The sequence below is a fragment of the Genypterus blacodes genome, unplaced genomic scaffold, assembly GCF_046128005.1.
Source record: "Genypterus blacodes isolate CSIRO-AG114 ecotype Tasmania unplaced genomic scaffold, CSIRO-AGI_Gbla_v1 ptg000017l_1, whole genome shotgun sequence".
NCBI classification, from domain to species: Eukaryota; Metazoa; Chordata; class Actinopteri; order Ophidiiformes; family Ophidiidae; genus Genypterus; species Genypterus blacodes.
In genome coordinates, this window is record NW_027466831.1 from 6806357 (window position 1) to 6821278 (window position 14922).

Genomic DNA, 14922 nt, shown 5'->3' on the forward strand with positions numbered 1-14922 from the left:
ACGTAACAACCTGATAAATTCTTATTGTTGTGACTTTATTTCTGTGTCTTTCTGCCCCACAGAAAGCAAGCAGTAAAGTTTTATAGCCATCTATAATAGGTTTAATGAATTTTATTGATGTTTTTAGAATTCTATAGCGGCTGTTGGTGTGTGTGTGTGTGTGTGTGTGTGTGTGTGTGTGTGTGTGTGTGTGTGTGTGTGTGTGTGTGTGAGGGGATTTTTGCTGTAGCGGAGAACAGAATTAATTTAAATTCAAACAAATAAAAATACTAGACAATTTCGAAATGGATCAATAGGCTGAATGTTTATTGGATGAAATTTGCTGATGTATTTTTTAATTATTGAACAGCTGTGTGCTTGATCAGGTTAGCATCTTGACTTCACTCCTGTGTGGGAAAGACATCACAGAGAGCTTCATTGTTGTTGGAGTGATCAACTAACAGCATTAAGGCAAATCAGATTAGGTCTCTAGATTCTTATGTTTGTATTAAGATCACATCAGCACTAAAAATGTGTGGATTTGCTGGACTGTTATGCTGCTATATGTTGAGAGTGTGTTGTAATCTGTGGCAGCACTGGGGAGCTGACATGCAGGATCGGAGCGCTTGTTACAGTTTCTGTAGCAAAACACGAGGTAAACAAAAAAATAATCCGGGGCTAAATAAAAAAGCTAAGGCTGCAAAATCGACGCGGTGAAATAAAAAAAGAACAATGGAGCTACAATATTGCTATTCTTGTCTCTCCTCAGCAGGAAGCCCACACCGACGCAAACGTGCTGCACTTTGCTGTGTGGAGTCAAACAATGCAGTGTAGATGACATAACCACATGCATACAAACGCTACAGTGCCACTAAATGGACTGTGACGGTGATATTTTACGGTGTATGATCACATCCTCTGGTATATAAACTCAGCACGGCACTTTTGTAATCATGTATTGATTTCACGTGTACGTAAATCATATAGAAGCCCAAAGGTCACATGTGGAACCGCAGCTGTGTAATATTGTATAATGTACATTTCTCATGCTCGTGTTCGGGAGACAAAGAAGTGAATATCTCAGGTATTTAGTATCTCTGTGTGTTTTCTGACTTCACTCCAGCTTTATGGAAAACAATCTAATCGCTTTAAAAATGTAAATCCATTTTAATTTAACATCAAACATTCATTATCTGAGCTCTTAGTATCCTTCAGATAGCTTCAGATTAGCCTCATCAGAAACAATGAATATGTATCACCTGTGGAGAGAGATTCATCTTTACCTATTGAATAATGCATTTATGGCATTAACCCCCTTCCCTCCATTTTCTAGTTGCTTTATTTTTTGCTAAAGACAGGACATGGACGGTGTTTCTTCTCTCAGAGTCTCACACTGTCACGCTCCAGTTTCTGCGGTGGCGAGCAGAAGTGCATTAACACCGACATGCTACAGTTTGAATTAAGAGGATTGAGCGCTGGCTTTTAATAGCTGAATGTGCGGTGACAGATACAGAAACATTTGGTCAGTTGACGTCTCTGATTTGGCTCGGTTGTGTAATCCGGAGGGAATAGAAACTAAGCGCCAAACACCTACGTACTCCGCAAGACGGCCAAGATTGAGAACCTCTGCACGTGGCTGCCAACACGCCGCACTTCAGCAGGCGTGACACAGACGGCGGCTTCTTTTAGGATTTATTTTGCGGGTGGTGTCTTAAAGCTTATCATTCTCATTCAGCTCACCTCTTTTCTTCCAGCCCTGTTCACAGAGGTGCCACACGACATCACAACGCAGAGCGGCAACGATGTAGAGATGGCGTGTTCCTTCCGCGGGGCCGGCTCTCCCTCCTACTCTCTGGAGATCCAGTGGTGGTACATTAGGAATGACAGAAACTGGCCGCAGAAGCCCGCACAGATCACTAATGATGTAAGAGACAAAGTAAAACATGACACTGGTTGTGAAATTTGATACTTGTTTCCATTCCTCTTCAAAGCTCATGCTCATTTTTCAGTCACTGCTGTTCAATTTATATGGATAGAATTGCTTGGACTGCATCTAAAGTTCACTGTGTATTGGGCAAAAGCAAATGTAGTATTAGTCATGGCAAAACCCCTCTGGCATGGCAGCGAAGGGATAATTGCTGATTAGCATTTGCCAGCATTGGGGGAACAGGTTGACGCTCCCATCATGGGAGAGCTCAGGCTCCCCCTGTTGTGCCTCCAGACACTTTAATTGGCACTGAGAAAGAAATAGATTTTCAAAATCCCTGTCTGTTCGATGCATAATTCATACCTATGCCCAGAAGAATAGTTCTGCCTCTACATACACATTCACACACACACACGCACACGCATACCCTTAGCTTGAACACCAGCTGTACAGAGGAAAGAGTAACGACAACGGCTCATAAATCTAAAGTGTTTAGGCCGGGCTTTGTTTGTGGATAAATGCTGAAAACATCTGACATACTCATCCATTGTAATATGTGCAGCTATAAATCAGTAACATAAGAAATGCAGCCAGAGATCAGTAATGCATCACCTGTGTTTCTGTGCAGGTGGTGTCCCTGGAGGAGACGGCTAAAGGTGCCACTAAGATCAGTGTAAGTTTGATCTGGGAATTAATATTAATGAAGATTCTTCATTAATTGTAAAGAAAAATAATCTGGATTTAAGATATGAATATGTTTTATTAAGTACACATGATGAAATGTGTGTTTAGGTGGTGAAAGTGGCTGGCAGCAACATCTCCCACAAGCTGCGTCTGTCCAGCGTGAAGCCGTCAGACGAGGGCACGTACGAGTGTCGCGTCATCGACTTCAGCGGTGCAGTGGCACAGCACCACCGCGTCCGAGCTTACCTGCAGGTGGAGGCGGAGAGGAGTCAGGGGCCGCGGTCAGGTGACGCCCGGCCTCAGAGAGCAGGGCACCACCCACACCTCCACCCCCACACCTCCCCCCAGCAGCACACAGAGGACGGGGCACTGTAGAGGAACCACCACTGACTAACAGCTGTGTGCTTTAGAGGGGACAGTTTGGTCTGTCTGTCTGTCTGTGTGAGTGTGTGTGTGTGTGTGTGTGGAGTGCATGTCCATGACACCGTTAACACACAGTCGTCACTTACACTTTTTGTGTTGGACCTCTCAGCTCCATCACTCTTTATTATTGTGGTTTGGATGCCAGTGATGTTGTTATATTATATTAATGATAAAATTGTTGTGTTCTCTTTGTTGCTTTATTTGTCTCTGTGCTTTCCCCTCATTGTATTCTGTTAATGTAAACACTTTAAGAGCAAGAAGAAGTGGCCAAGTGCTCAGTGTAAGAGGTGCACAGTTATACTTCACTCTTTCACTGTAACATTGCTCTGAAACGCACAGCTCCAGTATTTTAATGTAAATGCTTTCTATGGAACAAAGATAATCGACACGTACTTTATTCATCTAAAAGTATGTCTTCATCACGTACATTTGTAAATATGTGTGTATATTCACTCTCGGAACTTTTAATATCACCAAAATTAACTTGACTCTGTATTACTTAACCGAATAACTTAAGATCTGCAACTTGTATGTTAAACACATCATTTTTCTCAACTACATTAAGTTTATGAAAATTCTGTCATCTGTATCTAAGCCACTTGATGTGTTTGTTCTTAAAGCTGCTGTGTCGTATTCTGTTTAAATACATCCATCTCGACTGAGTGAGAGAAATACTCCTGTCATTTGTTCTTATTGAGTCCACGTTGAATTAAGTTTCATTTCAACCTACATAATGAACCTGAAGACAATTCTATAGCGTCTTTAACACATCGTTTGAGTCTTTGCTGCGCTTATCAACTTCTGTTTCCACTTGATAACTTCAGACAAATATTGTATTAATTTGCTTTTTGTGGTGTTCTCCTGCCACCTAGTGGACTTCATTGAGAACCGCATTTGCTTTACTTGGTCGGACTTAACTTTGTAAAATGTCTCGGTTGCTCCCATGTGTCCAAATGACAAAATTGCACTGGATGCGGGAGTGCTGTGAAAATAAGAAGTATTAAATTAAGTGGAGAGAACAGACAGTCGAATGAAAATCATTGATTTTTCATTGTGATGTGTTGATCTACTAGGTATTAAATGCAAGGTTGAGATACTTTTACCAGCCTGGACTGTAGTTGTCATAAATGCAGACATGAAACAAATTCCTACAGGTTCATTAACATTTTTTGCCACTGTATTTATTTTGGAATAAGATTTATAACTTTGTAGCTCCTTCTTTTTACAAGACATGGGCTTTAAAGTTTTCTCTAGTTTTTCAAACAGACATGATAAACTTTTTGTTATTCAGCAAATTACAGTTCTGGTTTAAATTAAATAAGTTCTCTAGTGCAATTTCCTCTAGTTCTGTTTCGTGAAATATTACCTTTTCTATTGGGTTTCTCAAAATTATGCAAAGAAATGACATCACTGCCACTGTACAGATCAGTTACATTGTGACAGGTCAAGCGCATGAACACAAACACAACAGGTCAGGCTGGCACCGTGTGTGAGCCAGACAGGATCAGGCTCTTCTGGTGGCAGCAGTGTGACTTGTATGTGCACAACAGGTTGGCAGCTCTGCACCCCAGCAGCTACTCAGTGTCCCAAACTGAGAAAATGGAGGATATAGCCAAGGTCCACATGTCCTCTGGAGAATCCCCCAGGGTCATGTGCCTCCAGGTTGTGCCTCCATACCTGCTGGCAGGGATGGGCACCTTGATGGCAGGCGTGTTGCTGGACCAGGCACAGGTCAGTACATCGGTTCAATCAGACAGCTCTGCCATATCAGCACAGATTATATGGAAGCAAATCTATAGCAGAACAGGTTTAAGGTTAGAAAAGACATTTGGTATCTTGGTCCAGATGATAAAACTCTTCGATAACAGCAGTTATGTGGGGAACAATTACAGATTTATGATAGTCAGTGATCACATCTGGTACCAGACAGGATCCTCCAAGTCACTGTGTGTATCTGGAGTAGAGAGGACTGAGCTGTGTGCACACTGAGGGTGGGTAGGGGTGATGTTGTGTGTTTGGAAGGTCACATTGACCTCATGGGCGAGATGAGCTGACCTGAAACATACAGGTCAACTGGTGCTGGTATACAAGTGTTTGAAAGCATGAGTGTGTGCATGTGTGCTCATGCTGGGACAGATAGTTTATGTTTATACACAGGAATGAGGTATATGAAGTTACAAATACATGTTACAGCACAATCATCCTGCACATATAGGTACCTGACCTTCTTACCTTAACTTTTAAACTAAATTACCTGTCAGCCAGTGGCCCTGCAGCGAATCTCCACTCAGAGGGGGAGGAGCTGCAGAGAGTAGCACGCATATTCCACAGCATGTCTCAAGGACACTTTTCAGCTGAGTCACTGTCATTTGTGTGTGCGTGTGCGTGTGCGTGTGAGAGAGGGAGCGAGCATGAGAGAGAGAGAGAGAGAGAGAGAGAGAGCGAGAGCGAGAGAGAGAGAGCGAGAGAGAGAGAGAGAGAGAGAGAGAGAGAGAGGGAGAGAGCTATTATGCTGAGGACCAGAGCAGTAAAGTTTCCGTTAAGCAGGGCTGTTTACAGATATTTATTTGACCTCTGATGCAACACTTTGTCAAATATTTGTAGAGCAAATAAGATAGAGACGGGGACAAAAAGACACGGTGATGAGGGACGGTGCACAGAGCCAGACTGAAGAAGTCCCGGGGCTGACTTGGCGGATGAATTGTGTCTTTTCCAGGCAGCAGCAGCAGCAGCAGCAGCAGCACCTCGTGTTGGTGACAGGTACAGCGCAGGCTGCTGCTCAGAGTGCGTCACCCACTTAAAGCGGGGACATCGAAGAGCTGGGACAGGAGACACCAAAAAAACGGAGAGCTGTAGTGTCCTCCTGATCCATTTTAAAGGAGAACAGGAGGAGCTTATTTTAGAGGAAAATACAATCAACAGGGAGCAGTGAGTGCAGATAGATGCCTGCAGCATCAGCTCCATTCTCCCTCTCTCTCTCTCTCTCACACACACACACACACACACACACACACACGCACACAGTGTCCTCGCCTTTGTCCCTCCCTCCATTACAGAACAACGTCACAACTCATCTATCCATCTGCTATCAGAACGAAGCCCTGGCAGTAACTAGACAGGCAGCGTTGTTGTGACACCGTTGTTCAGGCAAGTTATCATCATCATCACGCCGTCCTCCCAGTCTCTCACAACAGCCTGGACAGACAACCTGGTATCCTTCTGTTCAACATGAAGAAGGGACTCCAGAACAGTCAAGCTGACACAGAGCGTCCGCACAGCGAGAAGAAAGAGAGGGAGGTGAGGAAGGAGATGGAGGAAAAGGAGCAGCGGCAGCAACAGCAATGGAGTGCTGAGAAGAAGCTGGTAGCCTTCTGGATGTCCTTGTCCTACAGGACCTGGACCTTCTTTAGGCCTCGTGAACGACCTGGCTTCCAGCGCACTGCCTCGGCTGCCCGCCTGCTTAAGAGTGAGGCATAAGTGTGAGTGTGTGTGTGTGCGTGTGTGTGTTTGTGTGTATATGTGTTTCTGTGAGGGATGTCTGTCACCAGCAGAGCATCAGAAGAGGCCTGACAGACCCGCTGTCAAGTGGACCTGTCTGTGTGTGTTTGTGTGTTTGTGTGTGTGTGTGTGTGTTTGATGCAATCAAGTGGACAAAAGCAGCTGGTTCCATTCCTTCGCCAAGCCCACCATTGACTTTGTGTTGCTGCTGACGAGCTTGTTGATTCCCCCTCAGTTAGTAGAAAATGAGTCTGGACTGAGGTGAGGACTGTCGCAACCTTTGCTTGGAAGCTGTCTGCCATGTTTTGTGAGTGGAAATGGATCACTGCGTCCGTTTCAAATAGACAATAACAAATGTTTGCCAGGCATTCAATGGTACATGTATGCTGGAGAGGAGGCGAGAGGAAGTGCCTCGTCCGTGTTCACAGCCAGAAGGAGGCCAGCTGCTCGGAAAACAGAACGTAAACATTTGAAGTTTTATCTCGTGACACAGAGGCGGGGAATCCTTTGAGGCGGCTCGCAAGACAAAATGGTTGATGAGAAGGAAAATGGATGCAAGGATTTGGACCAAGTGACACTGTTTGACAGGCTGGCGTCATCAACAGTGGACACACACACGTCTATGAACTGTAGATCTGGGGGGAGTCGTGCATCGTTGACATCACAAGGTCGGTCAACACGTGCTAAACTAGAGGCGAATCACGTAACGCTGCTTGAACGTGCTGTGACGCAGAGGAGAAAACAACAGCTTGAGTCAGAAGAAGTCCTCTTAAAGCCAGAATAAAAGATAAGAACGAAGAACTGGAGAATGAGTTACAAGCGTGTCAAAAATATGAAGGATTGGAAGATGCTTGGAGCGCCATCACAAGCCCCAGACAAGATGTTTCATGAAGAACTTCAAGTTCCACTGCAACAGTCTGTCTTCTGGACGAACAGCACCACAGTGCTCAGGTACATTGACAATGAAACAGCTCGTTTCAAAAACCTTCATTGCGAGACCATCAAGCCATCTGAAGGCCAACCATTTGGTGCAAGGTGGAACGTGGATTAAAGGACCGGATATTTCACCAACCAATACAACCTGTTGGAAGGAAAGGCTCATGGGGAGAGAAGTCGAAACGTTGCCAGGAGAGAACATAAAGGAAAAAACTAAGGCAAGGAAGAGGATTTGAGAAAAAAGAAGCAAGATGAAGTTTAATAGTTCATGGACATTAAAGGTAGTTTGGCTTAAATTTAGGTTTTAAGGTTTAGATTTGACAATTGCTTAGTCGTCCAACCGAACCAATTCGAGGCAGGTCATGTAAGAGCAATGAAGATTTATTAACATATAAATATGAGATGATTGTTGTTACTTTGTAAGTTTGAATGACATCACAATCTCAGTACTTTAAGAGTCCGACAGTGTTGGAAGCTACAGTTTTCTGACTGCACGCTCGGCTTTGTAATTTTGTGTTTTCTAATTTAGCATTCGAAGGGCATTAACCTAGTGTCGTCGTGCGCGTGACAAATGCTTGTTGCCAGGCTTACCCCATGGAGTGGGTACATCTATGCTGAAGAGGAAGCAAATTAAGTGCCCCTACCACAGGGATCAGCCATGGTGGTGACCCGTCTGCAGCTGCAGCTGTGTTTCCAAGGGAAGAGGCTGAGGAGCTTCACGTGCAAACTGACACGCTCGGCTCACGGCTTTGTGCCAGAGAGCTCGTGGACCATAGCAGCCCAGGTCCTGCTGCCGTACCTGCTGGCTGGACTCGGCATGGTGGCGGCCGGGATTGTCATGGATACAGTGCAAGTATGGAAAAAAAAACAAAACAGCATTGAAGTGTATTTGTGCTTGTGAGAGGGAGAGGGTCCGAGCATGTGTGCAGGTGTGTGTGTGTGTGTGTGTGTGTGTGTGTGTGTGTGTGTGTGTGTGTGGGCGGTGTGTGTGGGCGGTGTGTGTGTGTGTGTCTGTGTGAGACAGAAAGACTAGATCGGTAACTCACTCACTCTACTATGCATGACCGGTAGCACTGAGAATTATGAAGGTCTAACACTAACACTAAATTCAAGGGTTATAGATTAAATGTCTAGATTGAATCTTTATGAAGTCAATGTGAGGGTGGTTGGGGAACACAATGTGCTTTCAAAAGACCACTGTGGTGTTTTGTAGCACTGGGAGGTGTTCAAGGAGATCCACCAGGTATTCATCTTGGTGCCAGCCCTCCTGGGACTGAAGGGGAATCTGGAGATGACATTGGCATCCAGACTGTCAACAGCAGTGAGTGAAAACACACTTACACACAGCACAAAGAGAGGACAAGAGAGGCAGAGAACAATAGAGAGAGGGAATTCTTATTATTATTAGTAGTAGCAGTAGTAGTAATTGTAGTTGTGGAAGTAGTAGTATTAGCTCGGCACACAAAAGGATATCGATGTTCTTTTTATTTATTATTTACTATTTGATTAACAAACCTGTGCACTTTTACTTCAATCATCAATTTTAAATGATGCTAAATCTGTCTGCATTTATGACTCAGATCACTGTTCCTATTTGTTGTGACATTCAGAATTACAGTATCTCAAGCTGCTGAAGGCCGTCGTGATGAATGTTGAAAGATACACTTGTGTGTTTCCCCGACCCTAAATAGAGAAAAGTATACAGAAAGAATTAGGAGTCTGATTCACTGAGCACTGTGGTGACAAAACAGGATGTGATGTTTCTATTTAAACCAGGATGCGGGCTTGCATTTCAAAAACCCTTTTGAAATGTTTGACATAAGGCCCCGATTAAATTTCCACAACAGTGACAATTTAAAACACAATTTATTTGGAGTGACTTTGCAGGAGCATGGATATGTGAGAACGATTACACTGAGCCTTTTGATGTAAACACCTAAAGCCATTCCTCTTCCCAGGCTAACACAGGGCTGATGGAGGAGCGTCGGCAGCAGTGGAGGATGGTGTTTTGTAATCTGGCTCTCATTCAGGTGATACTGGCCCATCAACCCCTGCTATTAATAACACATCACTCTTCTGAATGGCTTCTAGACAACTCAGTTTAACACAGGAAGCTGTGCAGGCGTATTGAGCCAAATAAAGTCCTTTACTAATGCATCTTAGCTGCAGGCAAATGGCACTTGTGATACGGAAAATGTTATGTTGGTATAGGAGAAATCTTGCAGTAATTTGTCTCATTCAACCATTGGCTGTGCTCAAACATGTGGGAGGAAGGAATGATAGATATATTTATCACGGACCTTAATGATTAATTGGTAGTTGATTAATCTCTGTTATGAGAATATGAACTGACTACTTTTCCTTTATATTGAAATGACTCAGGCCCTCTGCTTTGACCCCCCTCCCCTCCCCCACCCCCAGGTGCAGGCCACAGTGGTGGGCTTCCTTGCAGCTGTTGCAGCAGTGATGCTCGGGTGGTTGAGCAGTGGGAGTGTGGATGTTGTCCACACTGCTGTCCTCTGTGCCAGCAGCATCACCACTGCTTTTGTCGCTGCATTGAGTCTAGGTAAGACAACAGCACAAAACTGTTGACATTACACCGAACACACAACAGAACAGACCCGTGCAGATTGTTGTCTGTGTTCATTTCAGGTCTTGTTATGGTGGCGGTGATACTTGGCTCTAGGAAAGTGGGCATCAATCCAGACAACGTGGCCACGCCCATCGCTGCCAGCCTTGGTGACCTCATTACTCTGTCTCTGCTTGCTGGGATTAGCAGCTTCCTGTTTCATCACAGAGGTCAGATGATGCACCAGGAAACAACTTTAGCCTTTCTCCTTATAGGAGATTTAGGATTGAAAGTCATCTGTGGGAAAAGAGCACATTGAGATCAAAATGAAGACGATAGATTCATGTGATTGCAAAACAGCAATATCATGGTGACTGTAAGAGGTTTTAACCAGATGAGGGCAGCAAATCTGCAGCCAGGGAACTCTCATGGTGCGTTCAAAACCTTCCTATGTGGTAAATCATGGTCTCATCACTTGTCCAGTGTCCGACTACAGGCCAAAGGTACTTTTGATTTATTTTGTGCCATGTTGCCATTCAGATATCTGGTATCTACCTCCTGTGGTGTGTGTCTTCTTCCTGGCCCTGATACCAGTGTGGGTCATCATCTCTCGTCGCTCCCCACCAATCAGGGAGGTGCTGAGGTCAGGCTGGCTGCCGGTCATTTTGGCAATGTGCATCAGCTGGTAACGGATACTGTCTGCTCTTTCCTCCTTTGATGACTATTAATATCTGTAAATTTGTTCCTCTTGACACGTGTATTGTCTTCAATCATCTATCATGCCCTCTGGATACATTTCAGATAGTCTCAGTTTGGAGAAGTAGCCCTGTGTATAACCTTAAAGTGGATGAGTGTGAGATGAGCACAGGACAAGACAGTATGCAGTTTGTATATAGGCTCCTCCCACCAGTCCATCTCAAGTTGGAGTCCAAGCTCACCCTCCCAGACGGCCCTTATTTATGAGTTAGTTTAATACCCTGGATCCAGGATGTGGTGATAAATCTCAGAAAGTATCCCACCTAGTGCTCTTAAAGGTACTTAAATATTGGGTTGGCAGGCAATCCGTGATGTGTTGACAGAATAGAAAAGCTGTAAAAATGACCATACAAGTACAAATCAATGAAATGTTGTTTGCCTTTATGATGCTGTACTGAGAAGGAAGAGTCCAATAATGAGGGAGAAGGTGGAAGTGTTTCCTAAATTGGTGCCAAATCTTTGTACCAAAGTGTTGAGAACCACAGGGCTTTTGGTGAACGTAAGAGATCTTGGTTTGGAGCGTTAAGGCAGGGACAGAAGATGAAGTGCAGCAGGTTTGGGCTTCAGGGGAATCAATCCAGTAACAGAATTTATATGTGTGTATTGCCCAGAAATAGGATTAAACATGTGGTAAAGTGGATATGTGTATTGTTTTATCTTCTTCCCAGTATTGGAGGTCTGATTCTGGATAAGACTGTGAGCAATCCAAACTCAGAAGGCATGGCAGTGTTCACCCCAGTCATCAATGGTGAGTGGTCAAGAGATTCCATGGGAAAAATAAGGATGACTACTATCAATCATTTGATTCACCCGTCAGCCTTCAATTTTCTCTTCATCTTTGCAGTCTGTTTCTACCCAGCACCCTCAGGCAGCATGTGACGAGAGAAACGCTTTTAAAACAATATTCAAGCCTGTCATCACATGTCTGCTGGCAGAGCTTGAGAACTGTTCCTCATTGTGAAATTGTAAAAGTTATTGTATTACTCCATGGAGCTTGTGGTTTAGAGATCAGATTTGGCTGGTTCCTCATTTTGGAGGTGTTAAATGATAAAGTTAAGATACTGGCTTTGAATTCTTTTGGCAATGTTGTTACATTTCTCTGTCACATGGTGTAACATGGTTAAGAACCGAAGAAATTGTGATACGTGTTTTCCTAAGGGGATATGAAGCTTTGTGTCGGCTTTCCTACAAGAAATCTTTGCTGGCACCTGTGCCTCTCAGAAGAGAGATGTCGTCTTGTTCCCACGTCCTCTGTGACAGAAGCTCAACACATGTTTGTCACCACAAAGCGGCATACTGAGCAGACGGGGACAAAGATCTTTGCATAAACCACAAGCCTGCTCAGAATGCCAACTACACATCCACTTCTTCCTATTTCTGTGGGCTCCCTGCCAATCTCGGTTTTACATTTATTTGAAGTTCGTGAGAGAATCTACAGATTTGAGTTTAACTGACTTTGAAGAATGTAACAGAGATATCAGCTGTAACACTATAAAAAAGTCAATGTCATACTTCGTCGGAATAAGATTCACAATCAAAGGCACGTACATTTTGAAATACTCACTCTCCCTTCTCCTGATGCAGATGATACAAAGTATCCACGGTGCAAATTACAAACAGATGACCACTAACAAAATGTAGCACCCAGTAGAGCAGACAGGGACAAAGGTCTTTGCATAAACAACATAAAGCACCAATCTGATTAGAATGCCAACTACACATCCCCTCCTTTTGATTTTTACCAAAGGTTCCTGCATGCGTTGCCGTCCCAGTACAGGAAGTACATTTGCAGTCCCATTCAGTTTGTTGACCGGAAACACTCCTCTTGGTCCAAAGGTTCGGTCTGCTTCAAAGCTCAAACTTTTGTTGTGCTCCAAATGAAACCTGAGGGGAGTGCAGAGTGACCGATCACAGTAGTCACAGTAACAGATGTGACACATTGTATTCCAGATGTGACACATTGTATTCCTCTTTCCCAGTGCTTTACTTCAAAGTCCACAGGGACACAATCATTTAGGAAGCTTTTTGGGCAAAATTTCAGTTTTGACAGTGAAAAATATTTCCACTATTGTTGCTGACACGTCACATTTATGTTCTCACTATACATAAACCAATATGGCTTGAAACATGTAATCACCACCAATGTGTAGCAAAGACGCTGCTTGAAAAATATATTGTCTATAGTAATGGATTGAGATCCAGAAGAAGAACGATCTGTTTCTTTGTGTTCATGCAGGCGTAGGGGGAAACCTGGTGGCGATCCAGGCCAGCAGGATGTCTACACACCTCCACTACTGGAGCAGCCCTGGAGCTCATCCATCAATGCTGAGTGTGAACTGGCCTGGACCCCGTGCAACCTTCTGTTCTTCAGGTCAGATCCGCACAAGCTACACAAAGAACCCTTCCACATAATATTACATCAGATTTGAGACATTACTCTCATTACTGCAAATTTAAGAGATTATCACTATTGGCTGTGTTTATCCACAGATGTAAACTCTAAGTCGGCCAGAGTCCTGATCGCCATAGTAATCCCAGGTCACCTCCTCTTCCTGTACACTATCCACCTCCTGCAGGCAGGTCATATTGTCATGACGCCCACCTTCATCTTCTGCTACCTGACTGCAGCTCTGCTTCAGGTCAGAGAAAAATGACACCGTTACCCTGAGATCTGATCAATGACAGCTGAAAACTCATCACTCATTCATTACCCAGGTGGTGATTCTGCTCTATGTGGCCAACCTGATGGTGCGGTGGCTGTGGCGAAGGGGAATGGATCCGGACAACTTCTCCATCCCCTACCTCACAGCTCTGGGTGACCTGTTGGGAACCGGCTTCCTTGCTCTGACCTTCAGACTGATTCTGCTGGTCAACCCCACGGGGACCAGAGTTTGACTGAAAGGCAGGTCAAACCATAACCTGCTCACGTGTTCAATATGTACCCCAAAATGAAGCATCTCTGATATGCAACTCGCTGAAAAGTCACTGCATAACAAGTTGGACAAAAGAAGAAGAAAGCAAGGCAGAAGATGTGACCAAGCAGCAACCAAAATGATGGAAGGCAGGAAAGTGAGGAAAGTGTGCACTCATATAGCACTTTGCCGCCATATTTTCCAGCCTACATGTGGTCAGTAGCTGTACACTGTGCTCTGTTCCAGAAAATGCACCAAGCTTGGCTCGCTCTGTAAAAGCAACAAGTGGAAAACATGTACCTATACTGTAGGAGCACCTCTATATGAATTAATGTTGAGACATGTGTACACCTATCGTAAGCTCTTACATGTTCAGCAAAATATTGTATTAAGGCAATAACAATAAAGCACTTGGGTGTTAAAAGCATAAAAATATATGTATCAGATGCTGCAATGTTTGGGTGGAGATTAGATTTTATGTTTAATAGTAGACGTGTGCCTTTAAACCATGATAAGCCTTGCATTCACTAATCTAAACTAATCTATCTGTTCCTATGAAGGGTCACACTCAAGAGTTTGGTGTTGCCAAAATGTCTAATTGATGACATTTTATTTGTGCGGATCAAACGTAGCCTGTTGTATAACTGTCCCAGTGTTAGTATGGGCTCCAAGTACTGACAATACAGATATTTCTTTGTGCTATTTTTGTGTATAGAATACTTAGTAAGCATCTCTGTTTGCTACGGGCCTTCCAATCCTTTGATTAGCCCTTTTAGAAACTTGCTTTGTCTTTACTGATCTGTGTTTATGGAAATGGAACTAAAATAAATAAATTAAAAGTTCTATTTTCACAGTGGCACATAAGCTTGGCTGGACTTTGTTGGTTCGCTATCATATTTGTAAAACGAACACAACATCAAGATGGCATCTTTGCACCCATGTTTTCTTTTGTTGAAACCACCATGAAGGACATCTGAGACTGGCTTGCCATGTCTGAATTGAATTGCTTGCATTATGTTTTAAAGGTTAGTCGGATGTATTTTAGTTTGACTTTGAAGAATTAGATGTCATACTTACACAAACTCTCTTACTTCAGAAAAAACTAAACTGTCATAGTTCCAAAGTTAAACTACAAATAGCAGAGAACTATCAAAAAGTATCACCCAGTCGGTTTCTGCTCTGCTGCTCTCTCTCTGACCAGTTCAGTCTGTGGGTGAGTCAAGTCCGAACCTCCTCTC

The 14922-nt window shown here is 43.8% G+C and overlaps 2 protein-coding genes across 4 annotated transcripts; both read left to right on the top strand.

Moving 5' to 3' along the window:
* Positions 1-1738: 1738 nt before the first annotated feature.
* LOC142991251 (V-set and transmembrane domain-containing protein 2-like protein) lies at positions 1739-3023 on the top strand. The gene is made up of 3 exons (XM_076141313.1): positions 1739-1903; positions 2535-2579; positions 2699-3023. The coding sequence occupies exons 1-3, from the start codon at positions 1790-1792 to the stop codon at positions 2963-2965; spliced, it is 426 nt and encodes a 141-aa protein (XP_075997428.1). The 5' UTR covers positions 1739-1789; the 3' UTR covers positions 2966-3023.
* A 2523-nt stretch (positions 3024-5546) lies between these two features.
* LOC142991249 (solute carrier family 41 member 1-like) lies at positions 5547-14485 on the top strand. 3 transcript variants are annotated; one of them, XM_076141312.1, is made up of 11 exons: positions 5547-7728; positions 7977-8300; positions 8661-8768; positions 9406-9477; positions 9869-10013; positions 10100-10246; positions 10557-10659; positions 11441-11520; positions 13009-13143; positions 13263-13411; positions 13488-14485. In XM_076141312.1, exons 2-11 carry the CDS (start codon positions 8106-8108, stop codon positions 13665-13667), a joined length of 1314 nt encoding a protein of 437 aa, XP_075997427.1. In that variant the 5' UTR covers positions 5547-7728; positions 7977-8105; the 3' UTR covers positions 13668-14485. The 3 variants fall into 3 exon arrangements, with proteins under 3 accessions (XP_075997427.1, XP_075997425.1, XP_075997426.1); XM_076141310.1 differs by having other exon boundaries at positions 5549-7728; positions 10557-10701; XM_076141311.1 differs by having other exon boundaries at positions 5549-7728; positions 8033-8300; positions 10557-10701.
* Positions 14486-14922: the final 437 nt, after the last annotated feature.